At 50.6% G+C, this 13,685-nt stretch overlaps 1 protein-coding gene across 1 annotated transcript in view; it reads right to left on the bottom strand.

The window, feature by feature from the left end:
* Positions 1 to 12,012: 12,012 nt before the first annotated feature.
* MB21D2 (Mab-21 domain containing 2) overlaps positions 12,013 to 13,685 on the bottom strand; it is an 84,315-nt gene continuing 82,642 nt past the window's right edge. The window contains exon 2 of the mRNA XM_038417129.2: positions 12,013 to 13,569. Coding sequence (XP_038273057.1) covers positions 12,305 to 13,569 — 1,265 coding nt within the window. The 3' untranslated portion in view covers positions 12,013 to 12,304. The remainder of the gene's footprint in view (positions 13,570 to 13,685) is intronic.

Here is a 13,685-nt window from a genome sequence, read left to right as displayed (position 1 = left end):
ACAGTGGTAAATAACTAGTGTCAAATTCATTTGTGCTGCGATCCCAGTGGAGCTGCACCAGTTTAGCTCTTTGTGTCACATGCCACTGTGTAGCACAGGTTAGGATGGGTTAGCTATGGGGCTGTGGGGGGAACCTAGGTGCCACATTGACCAGCTGGACCTTATCCAGGCTGCCCTGCCTGTCTAACTCCAGGTTCAGAACAAGCCAGTTAGCATGTGAGAGCCAACACATGGCACACCTTTAAACCCCAGCTGAGACAAGCACCAACTGTGAATGGAATGGTAGTGGGTCTTGTGGATGAGACCCTAAAACCCCAAGTCCCCTCCCCTCTGTTCTACACAGACCATAAGGATCCCATGGCATATTTTGTAGGAGTTGCTTGACATACCTTGCTAAGATTCCTTGTCCCCACACCACTAGGCATGGGGCTGTATGGTCCTCCCACCCCAGCAGTGGCTGGATTTTGTGTGTGTGTGTGGGGGGGGGGGCTGGGCTCAGCAAGGAAGACTACTACAGAATGCATTTACTTTTTAAAGAATTTTAGCACCTTTCGAAGGGGAAGATGTTATGTAAAATATTAACACACCATCTGCACAGTGAGCTGGAAAAATATCCAGCTAAAATGTCTGACATAAGCTGGCATACTCACCAGCTGCCCGCTGTATTGGACTGGAACTGTGGAACAGGGTTCCCGCCTGGACAAAGCCCTTCTCTGAGCAGAGCCTCCAGACATGCGCTAGCCAGCCTGAATGAATTGGGATGGAGTTCTTCACAGATGAGTAGCTGGACACCAGATCTACCCTTTGCTATTTTATTCTATATATAGGTTCTGATCCTGCCCTCGTCTCTGCAGTATCTGAGCCCCTTACAGTTGTGTGAATGGGTAGGGGCACTGACTGGAACTCTGGAGACCTGGGATCTATTCCCAGCCCTGCCATGGACCTGCTGGCTGCTTGGGCAAGTCACTTCACCTCACTGTACCTCAGTTTCCCCATCTGTAAAATAGAAATAATGATACTGACCTACTTTGTAAAGCCCTTGGCTATCAGCTGATGAAAAGCCTTATCTGAGAGCTAGATATCCTCGTTAAGCAACATGACTAACATCTGTCAGATGTGGTTCCTTCGCTCTCTCATCTCCTCCCTAGAGGGAGGATTGTGTACGGTACAGTGGTTTCTTTCACGGGTTGTTTTTGTGGGGGTTGTCAAGGTCCGTGCGGCTCTGGGTTTATATCAGAGGGGGCTGGTCGAAGCACTGTGCTGTCCCGGGGAGTGTGGGGGGTGCTGGATGGTCCTAGGTACCGAGAGTTCTTCACCTTCTCTCCACGGTTATTGGTGCTGTTCCGCACTCAAGCCTTGCTCGCTATGCAGCTGCGTCTAGTAAAGGAAATCAAGTCCAGTGGCTCATCTCACACTGCTAGGGACGATGTTCGAGTGCTTGCCACCTCGCGCTGTTTGCGCTGCTACAGTCTTCTCATGCCCACAGCAGGGATCCAACGTCCCAGGACGCTAATGCTGCCTCTAAGTCAAGGACTTCTTGCTGGGCAGCAGTGGTGGGAGACAGGTGGGATCATGGAACAGTTTCAATGGGGCAAAAGGCTGATCTGGCCGCACAACTGGGTCTGCACTAAGGTGCCACTTTAGCCTAGTGGGTAGGGGCTCCTGCCTGCCTCCAAGCCCTTTCCATTCCTTCCCCCCCGGGGGGGGGGCATTTCTTGCACTGAGAAATGCACCTGTACCATTTCTGTTCATTCTGAGAAGTCTCCACTTATATTCCATTTAGCTCAGAAAGCTCTCTACCATGTCTCACACTCCACCAAGTGGGGTATCCGCTGGCCTTTTCCTGTTCCATGTGGTATTGGGAGAAGGGGGTGTGGATTTGTCTCAGCACTACAGAACAGTAAGCCATAAAAGGCAAAAATAATAATAATTTAAAAAAAAAAAGGTGGAAGCCCTTTTTTGATCACATCGTCTGGCTTCCAGAAAGCACCCTGGAGATCTTTCTGGCACTTTATTTCACATGCTAGTACTCAGTCTGTTTTCAAATCCAACGCCTAAACCGATCAATCACCCCCATGCTTATATAGAACAATAGAACACCAAATACCTGTGTGTAAAGATGGACAGAGAGACACTTCACCACCACACCAAAAATCTCCAGAAAAAACACATCACCCAGCTAAAAGAAAAGGAGTACTTGTGGCACCTTAGAGACTAACAAATTTATCTGAAGCATAAGCTTTTGTGAGCTACAGCTCACTTCATTGGATGCAACTAGCTAGGCATCTACACTGCCCTCATCCGCAGGGGACCAGGTGCATTCAGACTGCCACTACCTTCCTGCAGCCCAAGTCCAGAGGAAAATTAAAATCCTGGCAGATTGCTGGGTAATTTAGTAAAGAAATGGGACATTCTGCATCTGGCTGGACCATTGCACCCCAGCAGTGCCTCTGAACTATTTACTCTAGGAGGAACTTGTATTTCTTTTCTTTTTTTTGCAGTCACTGTGATGCTTGTATCACTGCAAACAAACCAGAGATGCAGACGACACCGACAATTAAGTGGTTCTCCATGATTTGAATGAAATATGACAGGACATTTATCAAGACCCTCACAGCAGCAATTTATTTGCAGTAGGGTTATTACTGTGGGGGGAGTACATTCACAGCATTTATTTACTGTGCTTTGTTCCCATCATTGCTCCCGTATGGCACAGGGCTGGTCCAATGGAGTAACAGTTTGCAGGGCCCAGCATTGTGATGTGGAGAGCCCTACCATGGGCCAGAGGATGAACGACGGAGGAAATTAGACTGACTCTGTACTATTGACCTGGTAACATAAGTCACTGACAGGCAGCCTAGTCCAGTGGTCAGACAAGAGTGAATGGGATTCAGGACACCTGGGTTCTGTTTCTGCCCCTCCCCTTAACTCAACGTGGCTCATGTCTGTGCTAGACATCAAAAAACGAAAACAGTTCCACCGTTGTTACTTCCAGTTCAACTCTGCCAGTGCTAGCACAGACAGCGCCTGCTGTCTCATCCACACCCTGCTCACAGCAGATAGAGAACACGGGTTAACCCCACCAGTGGCCACAGGAGCCTTCTCTACCCTAGAGCTCTCAGTGTTGCAGACTGTGATGGAACTACCGCAATGGGAATTTAAGCAGAAATGTCTAGTGTCACATTGGGTACACCCCCTAAGCAGTACGCCAGTTTAGTTGCAGCCTTTTGGCAGATGGATGGACCCCATACTACCAGCTTTGGAGAGAATTCATAGACACTAAGGTCAGAAGGGACCATTCTGATCATCTAGTCCAACCTCCTGCACAACGCAGGCCACAGAATCTCACCCACCCACAGGAATTAGTTGCTGTTTGAGCAAGATGTAGAGCTCCTTGGATGAAAAGGCACTCGGAGCGGAAAGCCGTAGCATTAGGGGACGAAGGGGTGAATTCACATCTCTGAAAGCTATAGTTCCTGTTCCTGATTCTCCACCTCTCGGCCCCTTCTGCAGTCATTTACTCAGTGCAAAGCAGGTGTCCGCTGCTACCAGATCAGCATTGGGATGTTGTTTCTTGACTTTAGCAAAGCTTTTGACACGGTCTCCCACAGCATTCTTGTCAGCAAGTTAAGGAAGTATGGGCTGGATGAATGCACTATAAGGTGGGTAGAAAGCTGGCTAGATTGTCGGGCTCAACGGGTAGTGATCAATGGCTCCATGTCTAGTTGGCAGCCGGTGTCAAGTGGAGTGCCCCAGGGGTCGGTCCTGGGGCCCGTTTTGTTCAATATCTTCATAAATGATCTGGAGGATGGTGTGGATTGCACTCTCAGCAAATTTGCGGATGATACTAAACTGGGAGGAGTGGTAGATACGCTGGAGGGGAGGGATAGGATACAGAAGGACCTAGACAAATTGGAGGATTGGGCCAAAAGAAATCTAATGAGGTTCAATAAGGATAAATGCAGGGTCCTGCACTTAGGATGGAAGAATCCAATGCACCGCTACAGACTAGGGACCGAATGGCTCGGCAGCAGTTCTGCGGAAAAGGACCTAGGGGTGACAGTGGACGAGAAGCTGGATATGAGTCAGCAGTGTGCCCTTGTTGCCAAGAAGGCCAATGGCATTTTGGGTTGTATAAGTAGGGGCATAGCGAGCAGATCGAGGGACGTGATCGTTCCCCTCTATTCGACACTGGTGAGGCCTCATCTGGAGTACTGTGTCCAGTTTTGGGCCCCACACTACAGGAAGGATGTGGATAAATTGGAAAGAGTACAACGAAGGGCAACAAAAATGATTAGGGGTCTAGAGCACATGACTTATGAGGAGAGGCTGAGGGAGCTGGGATTGTTTAGTCTGCAGAAGAGAAGAATGAGGGGGGATTTGATAGCTGCTTTCAACTACCTGAAAGGGGGTTTCAAAGAGGATGGCTCTAGACTGTTCTCAATGGTAGCAGATGACAGAACGAGGAGTAATGGTCTCAAGTTGCAATGGGGGAGGTTTAGATTGGATATTAGGAAAAACTTTTTCACTAAGAGGGTGGTGAAACACTGGAATGCGTTACCTAGGGAGGTGGTAGAATCTCCTTCCTTAGAGGTTTTTAAGGTCAGGCTTGACAAAGCCCTGGCTGGGATGATTTAACTGGGACTTGGTCCTGCTTTGAGCAGGGGGTTGGACTAGATGACCTTCTGGGGTCCCTTCCAACCCTGATATTCTATGATTCTATGATTCTATGTTTTACCCGGACCGTGCACAGATGTAAACAGTGACACAGGGTGCCAGGCTGGGGAGGATCAGGCCCTCTGCCCATCTGCATGCTTCATAGGGATGAGGGGGGGAAATATTATCTTTGTCGCTTTGAGGATGAGGCATTCCCTCAGCTATGGCTGTCCTGGAACCTCTGAACAGGGACATGAAACCCCCCATGGAAGAGCTCCATGGGGAAAGGACCACTCACCCCAGGGCCTTGCCTGCCTGTGGGATCTTCATGGGGCCAGCACGTGTACAGTGTGTCCCCAACCATCAGCCCTCTCCTCGGGGCTAGCCCCACGGAGAACCCTCCTCAGGGCAGGGAGGGAGTGAGGAGACCCCTGAGCCCCTTTGGGGGAAGGAGGGAGAGTCACACACATCACCTCAGGACACTGTCAGCTGAGTGTCAGACACCCATGAAAGGGCCACTCCCCAGGGTGCCAGCAGCCAGAGAGACCTTCTCCTGCCCACTGCCGCTGGAGAAGGAAGCAGGGTTTCTGGGGGGAACTCCTAGCACTAGGATTATCCCCTCTTCTCCGGGCAGGTTCACCTCCGGGCAGGTTCACATTAGAGGAGCTGATTTACCTTTACATTAGCTGCGGGGGCATGGCAGGCAGCCTCCTGCCCTGCCATCACTGTGACAGTCGGCACCCAGCCAGCTTCACCCACACCCATGGGTGCGTTCAGTCCCTGGTGCCCTGCCTTCCACAACAGCTGAGGGGGGACCAGGCCAAGCAGCCTGAACTACAGTGGGCTTGAGCTTTGCCCTCTCTTCTACCGAGCCATTATGCCAGGCCCATCCCCAGGGTACCCTCAGGGCGGCTGTGTACGAGCCTTGCTGCTTCCCCATGTCAAAAGGATGCAGCAACACGGCCCCACTGCTCTTCCATGTTCTGGTTTGGCATGGGTCTGTCAGCTGTTCAAATCCATAGGGCCACCCGGCTCTCATGAGGGGAGCAGAGGCCTTCATAGCACCACAGGGAGCCCTGCGGGCACCCCTCAGGCAGCCAGCGCCAGGCCAGCGAATGAAAGCTGCAGCGAGGGGTTCAACAGGCTGTGAAGCAGACAGTTTGGCCCAGCCTCCACCTTGTAAACAAAGGTTTCAGGTGATACTAGGACCCAAGACTTGCAAACCAAAGTCTCACCTTGGCCCACGGCTTCTCCGGACCCAGAGAGGAGGCCTCAGTCACAAAGCTTATGGCCGGACAGGACCCCCGGCTCATCTAGTCACGTTCCCCAGAAACACTGCTGGCCTGGCTTGACAGGAGTCATTGGACATGGGCGAGGCCTCATTTCTTGGGAGACAGGAACAGGGAGTGAAATGCATCCGCGGGCTGGAAAGAGACAATCTGGACTAGCTAGAAGGGGGCATACCCAGGGACCCAGGGCCAAGAGAACAATGGTTAAGCTAAGGCTGGAAGGTAAGATGTGTACGCTGTGCACGGACCCATAGGTGCTGGAACTAGGGGTGCTGGCTGGAAGTGGTTTCCATCATGTACAGGGTTTACAGTTTGGGTAAATGCCTCTCAGCACCCACATCCCCCAACTTTTCCCGGCACCGGTGGGTGCTCGTGCCTCGGCCCTGCCCCGCCCCCGTTCCAACCGCTTCCCCAAAGTCCCTGCCCCTATTGGACCCCTCCCAACTGTTTCGCGGCAGCAAGCGCTGGGAGCTAGGGGGAGAAGTGGGACGTGGCGTGCTCAGGGGAGGAGGTGGAAGCAAGCTTGGGTGGAGTGGGCAGCTGCCGGTGGGTCCCACCAACCCCGGAGCACCCACGGAGTCAGCGCCTAGCCCCCCCCCCCACTATACAAATTGTTCCAGCATCCCTGCACCAACTGTGCATGGGCAGCACAGGGGATTGGTGCCTACAAAGTGCCTGAGCAGGTCCACAAGTGTGTGATGCCATGTGCAGGAAATGGCATGTAATGTGTACATGTAGATAAAGGAAGAGGCCTGCTGGGTAACTCAGGAGGTGTGGTATGCCCGATGCCCACCCCCTACGCTTGAGTCCGAGCAACTCCACGTAGCTTTGCTGTGTGCCAAACAAGGGAACCTGCGTGACGAGCCTGGAATCAAGCTGAGGCTTTGGGGAACAGAGTGGAAGAGGTCTCGCGGGAACCCCAACTATTATTTTTTAGAGCTATAAAAGGAAAAGTCACCGTAAGTGGAGCTGGATTTCAACTCCCTCTCCCCAGCACGAATCCATCCGTGTCTGCAGCGTGAATGGGAACACGACACTGCAACCAGAAGTTCAGAAAGATAAAAGGATCAAAAAAGCCCAAACGCAGCTTCAGTTCTCTGAAGCAGCAGCAGGATGCCAAGCCAGGAACAGTGACAATAAAACACACACAATAGTTCCTCAGAGCAGCTCTAAATAATAGATTACAAATGAGAAGGGTGGGAGAGGGATGGAAGGGCACTTTATCACCATTGCTAAATGCATTCAAAAGGAATAATCAGGTTCCATGTGATGTCCAGTTCCCCTAAGCCATAGTGTGCTCTGGATAAAGCTGAATTCCCAATGATGAAAGGTGCCAGCAAGAGGACCTTGGCAGAGCAGCTTTTCAAGACTGAGTTGTTTTTCCTTTTTAATCTGTGCTCCACCATGCTTAATTTCATTTCTAGGTAACTTCTCCTACAGCGGTTAAGTTTGTAAGCTGCACGAAAACATTCTGGTTTTCATTAGGTTCTCCTAAACAAAGCTGGCGGGAGAAAGATGCGATGCACTCCAAGCAGGCTGACTGCGAGCCTTTTGCACGTTGAAGATTTCTAGTCACTGAATGACACCAAAAGAATCTATACCTCTATTGCATTCAGCCTGCTGATGGTCTTTCAACCACTTAAAAATAATACAAAGCCCCTTGACAAAACGTTTGGTGCTGAGTGTTCCAGGTACATAGGGAATATTCTTTACTCGTTCCGAGTATTTATTATGCTAGAATAAAAATGCGCCTGCAAAATGATTGTTGAAGCGCCTCCCCCTCCCCACTGCTGCAGTTGCTATGCTACAAAGCACTTGCTGCTTTACACAGCTCAGCGTGCAACCCATTGGGGAGCATGTGTGTGTGACAGGGCCTGCTCAGTGCAGATCCACAGAGGGTGGGAGTTGGTACAGCCCCCAGCTACAGAGCTGTGGCTCTTTAGTGCAAGCTGTAGCAGTGCATGCTTTTAGGTGGTGAGGTCCCCTGTCCAACCCACTGTGCATCGATCCAGATCTCAGCAAGCACAAGTGCCCCAGGTGTTCATTCCCACATGTCAAACATCAGCTCTCACTGTGGCCCCGATTCAGCAAAGCACTCACTTAGTTTCAAGCATGTGTTCAAGTCCCAATAAACTCCAAGAGGCTTTAATTGGGGCCTGGAAAGTGGAGCCCCACTAACTGCCCCACACCTCCAAATGCTTCACGGACACCGCGAGTGACCTCCGACCGGCGTTCGGCACAGGACACTCCAGAGGGAGTACTGAGGACATCCAAGTGTTTTTGCAGAATGCCGCTGAGTGTGTTGGGGTGGAGGCAGCCATTTGGCACACTGGAAAGGAGAAGGAGATGAGCCTTGAGAATCAGTATCATTCTAAGGCGTTTTTAATACTTGTTTTTATCTCCGTCTCCAACTTACTGGCATTTGAACCAGCAGATTAAAGGCCTCTAGCAGTTGTAAGCTGACTCCGTGACTGGAAAACCAGGTGGTCTGCAATTATTTTAATATACACCGTTCAGAGAATGGAGTTTTTGGATGATTTCCGTGGTCCATTATCTCAGGCCGCTGACAGCTGGGGCAGATTTCCAGCCTCAGAAAAATCAGCCATAGCAGATACGGCCTTGCCCTCCAGGGCAAGGCTTCAAGTCCACATCAGGCCAGAATTGACCGCTGTTACCATCCCAAAGCTGTTTAATGGCCCATGTGAGTCACTGGTTTCTGTCCACTTCCTAGTGGGCAGGCGTCTACACCGCAAACCACTGTGACAGCAGAGCCCACTAGGTGGTAGTCTCCAGAGGGAGGTCAAGGAGGGAGAGCAGGAGAGGGCAGGAAGGCTGAGTGACCCTGCCCCGCCACAGCACAGCACGGCAATGACCTGGGGGAAGCAAGGGATGGTCAGAAACTGCTGGGCTGGCACCTAGGACAAAATGAGATTTCAAACGCGGACACGAGGCTGAGTTGGAGATGCTGCTTCTATTACTCTTTATAAAAAACCTGCTGTTTTAATTGCCTTTGGGAAGAGTATTAGTCTGCAGTCACTGAAAGGGTTAAAACCTCCACATGTATTTTGCCAGCATTTGCTTGAGCTCTTGAACGAGACACAGAAGCTCGTTAGCACTCTGCTGGCTGCAGGTGGCACAGACGCTGCCATGCGCTGGGGCACTGGGGCAAGACAGAAAAACCCATTCGCCATGGTCAGCCAAGCCAGCCTTAAGCCTCCTGCACCTCAAGCATGAGGGAGCTGCAACGCTGCAGCCTTTCACCAGGCTGCCTCTGTGCCCTGGGCTCTGTTCCTAACTCAAGGCACCAGAGGCCGCTTCAAAATAAGAGGGAGGGAAACATGCCACTCTACGATTTCCATCGACTGGCCAGCCCTCCTGGCACAGCGCGTTTCCCCAGGGGCAGAAGTAGATGCCTCGGCAAAGGTGAGAGATGGAAGGACAAAGCAGCAGCTCCTCCCGCTGCCATGGGCCAAACGCCCGGAGGAGCAACGGGTTGGAACAGGAAGGCAGAGAGCGCGGCCGGAGGGCCAGGACAGCCTCACTCAGCACCCAACGAGCAGAAACCGCAGGGGGCTTCAGTTTTACCAGTGGCTCTCAATCTGTTCCATACCAGGGCCCTGGCAGCACAATGGGAAGGGCACGGCAATGACGACGGAGAGGCTGAGAACCCTGTTCTCAGCACCACCCTCCAGCCCCCTCTCCAGCTGGCATCTAGTCCCAGCCTCATCACCTCAGTCCCACTGAAGCCAAGAATGGAGCCAAGTGGAAGTGGGCAGGGAGGAGCCGGTGTCCGAGGAGGAGGGAGCCCATCCCATCCAGTCCAGCACCTTAGCGTAGTCAATCCAGAAGGGTGCTGAGCATCTTTGTTTGGCTCCCTCCAAAGGAACTCAGCAACGCTCAGGATCAGGCCCCAAAAGTCAGCACATGGGGTGAAATCTCACAGGGGAAGAATAGGGCCCACGTCAAACAAACTCTCTCCTGATATTCAGCGAAGGCAGAGTCACTCCTTTACACCTTTAGGGGCCAAATCTTCCAAGTTCTTTAGGCCTCTAACACCACAGGCAAGTGCTTAGTGGAGGTTTCAAAAAACACTAAAGACAAGGTGCTCAACTCCCATGGAAATCAATGGTGTGTGGGGAGATACCAAGGGGAGTTGGGCACATCACCTGCTTAGGTGCTTTGGAAAACTCCACTTGGTGCTTAAATACTTCTGAGAAACTGGCCCAGTGCAGCTGTACCGGGGGAAGGGAGAGAGAAGAGGTCTACAACAACCAGCTGATTTTTACAGAGGCTCCAGTTTGTACTGATCTCTGCTTATGTCAGTCTGGGTCAAACCGAGATTGGGCCAAGTAGCAAAATCTAATCCAGATTTTGACATGCCCCCCGTCACCCCCAAAGTTAGGGTCCCAACTTCCCGAGGTTGGGGAACGCGGGGGCGCGTCTCCACCCAGGATCTAGGTGTGGTATTGGGATGAGCACTCACGCATCTGTGCGTTCTTGAACCTGGGGGAGGGGGATGAGTGGAGCTCCCCAGTGATGAGCACTAGGGATCATATTACTCCTACTGACAACAAGGGACGCAGTGTTGGGATCTAATGTTCATTTTTAATCCTATCAACCTGGCACCTTTGAAACTAAACATTGATATCGAGCCTGCAAGGGCTAACCGCTCCCATCAGGTAATTATCTAATGCAGATTTCAGAAGGTTTTTGTTTATTTTACCTGATGCAGGTATAGAGTAAAAATCTTTAAAAATGCCTAAGTGACTTGGGAGCCTAAATCCATTTTTAAAAGTGATTTGGGCTCTTAAGCGCTAAAGTCACTTTTGAAAAAATCTTACCCTTATCGTCTAACAGACAAAAGGCAATTTTTAAAGCAGATATCTGCTGTTCCAGGAAACCAGTCACACATTCATGAGAGGGGGTCAAAAAGAGGCACGTTTTTTGCAAACGTTTTCACAAAAGCATGTTCTGTTTTTGTGAAATGTTTTCAAAACTTCTCAATCCCAGCTCTAATCACCACATTTTAAAGAGCGAACAAAATTGATCCTGGAGGAGTTATTTTGGTCTGATCAACAAACTGAATTTGCTGATCTAAATCATGGTCCAGGTTATGGGTCCAGGGTCGGGGCGGTCAGAGGGCAGGGAACAGGCGGGGAGGGGCTTGAATGGGGGAAGAGGTCTTGGCGGGGCAGTCAGGAAGGTGAGGAGGGGTTGGATGGGGCCGCAGGGGGCAGTCAGGGGTGGGGCTTCCAGGGGCGGTCAGGGGACAGGGAGCGGGGGGGGATAAGGGGCAGGGGCTGGGCCACGCCTGGCTGTGTGGGGCGGCATAGCCTCCCCTAACCAGCCCTCCATACAATTTCCGAAACCTGATGCTGCCCTCAGGCCAAAAAGTTTGCCCGCCCCACTTGTGTTCTTGAGTGTAACAGGACTAATGACAAGCCAGAACCCTCTCGAAAGGCCAAATTGTAGGAGTGCCACTGAAGACAACGGGAGTTGAGGGTGCTCAGCACCTTGCAGAATAAGGCCTTAAGAATCTATGCTAATCATAAAAGAAACACAAACAGTGGTGCTGAGGTAATGGCAAAAGATTTCATTAGTGCAATTAACATTTATAATGGTATGTTCTTTAATAGAGAATTTAAATAAGGCTTTGAATAATTACACACACTAAAACTAACATTCCATAACCTTATTCCACATGGAAAAGTGGCAGAAAACCCTCCTTGCCCTACAAGGTTCAATTACGAACAATTACATTCAAGAAGAGGTGGCTTCCGAAAAAACCAAACAATTAATTGTTTGTTGCATCATCAGCTCTTTCAAGTCTCCTTGCTCCCTTAGTGTGAGAAAAGTGTGAAGAGCAGATACACAGTACATTCACTATGGCGGGAGGTGGGGGTTTGGCCAGCAAAAAATGCCAAGTAGCGCTTCCCAATCTGGAATCTCACCCAATTTCTTTATGGTGATGGAAGCTCCTGGAAAGAACAACTGAATTTTTTTACATAAAGGCAGATGAATTCTCTCCTCCCCACTCAAACAAGTTGTGCATAATTATGGAAGCTTGAAAAAAAAAAATGATGTGGGCATGTGTGTTTATGGCTCAAGTTCTCCTTTTAAAAAACTACACACAAAAACGATGGGGGGTGGGTGAGAATCAAAGCAGCATATGAAATAGTAATATACTGTTTCAAAGTCTGCACTGTCCAGCAGAACCAGGAATTATAATGTGTTCGTTTTGTTCTTGACAAATCCAATCTACACTGGATATGTAAAAAACAAGGGACCGTGTCACCAAAAAAAACAACCTACACCTTGTAAAGTCTTTAAAAAAAATAAAAACAAATGTTGACGAAAGCTCAGAAAAATTTGTCGTCAATTCGGAAGTGGGGCCTCGTGACGTCGTCTGGATTGATGAAGACTGAGATGGATTTCCCTGGGTTCTCAGTCACCAGCTGTTGCAGTTTTTTGGCTAATCGGTCATCAGGCTGGTTGGGGTCCCCTCCGTCTGACTGCGGGGAGGGGATGCTGCTAGTGCTTCCTCGCCTTTGGAGCTCCAGCGTCAGCCGGTTAGCAGCTTTGACATGCTCAATGGCAGTTCGGAGGTGCTCTGCAGGATCCGAGCGGACCGAGGACAGCTTCCGGGCATGCAGCATGACCGTCTCTTCAGACAGGTGCTCCAACATGTTGCACTGGGGGATGAAGTAATTGGGGCACATCTTATTGACCAAGCAATGTTGCAGATCGTCAATGAGCCCCAGTAAGAAGTGGGCAGCATAATCCTCTTGAGCCAAGTAGTTGGCTGGTAGCCGGTCGCACGCCCACAGCATCATGCTCCGCAAGTGATATGGACTAATGGCTTTGGGGCGGGAGAGGAGTTTGATGATGATCGCTTTGCAGGCCTGGTAGGCTTGCATGAGGCTGCTGGAGATGCATTTCTTCAGCTGCACTTCGCTTCTGGCGAACGACAGCCTCCACTCATTGTCCTTCTTGCCTTTGTAGGAACAGGCAGGCACTAGGTAAAACCCGCTAATGACTTCCTCCTCCGTGATCTTCCCATCCCAGAAGTGGTTCTCCATCAGCCAGCTCTGGGCCACCGCTGGCCATCCTTTAAAAGACACTACGGGGACAATATCATACAGCATGCGGCTGCTACCCACTCCCAAGATGGTGGATATTATAGTTCCATTCTTTTCCACCTTTTCTACTTTGGGCATCCCTCGCTGCGGCTTCTTCTGGATCTCAGACAGGACAATGCTAATGGAGTCATAGAACCAGTCCGCCACTTTCGTAGGAGAGAAGAAATAATTGGTGGCCCCATTGATATGGTCCACAATTGTGCAGCAGTCTTTCCACTTACTTATAGTGCCTTCGTCGAACAGCCGAAGGCTCAGCCACGAGTGACACAGAGCCGAGTGGCGCATGTCCAGCGTGACTGGCTGGTTTCGGTCGTGCAGTTTCAGCGCTGGCACCAGGAGGGTGAAGTCCATGTCATAGTCCGTTCCTCGAGCGTAAACATTTAATTCGTCGAGATCGAGATCCACCACACCTTCCCGGACCCCACCTGAAAGGAGCAGGTACTCGTTGGCTACTGGGAGCTTTTGGTCCAGCTTCTGCACCATCCCTGCAAGAGAAGCCAGAGTCAGAAAGCGGGACGGATTTTTGGATTGCATGTTTAATTCACATTAAAAGCTATTGTGTGTCAAAGATGACATAAAACCACCATGGAAATCCAGCACT

Source organism: Dermochelys coriacea, chromosome 9 (assembly GCF_009764565.3).
Source record: "Dermochelys coriacea isolate rDerCor1 chromosome 9, rDerCor1.pri.v4, whole genome shotgun sequence".
Lineage (NCBI taxonomy): Eukaryota > Metazoa > Chordata > Testudines > Dermochelyidae > Dermochelys > Dermochelys coriacea.
The sequence above is the reverse complement of the archived record's forward strand: the minus strand, read 5'-3'. Positions and strand labels throughout refer to the sequence as shown.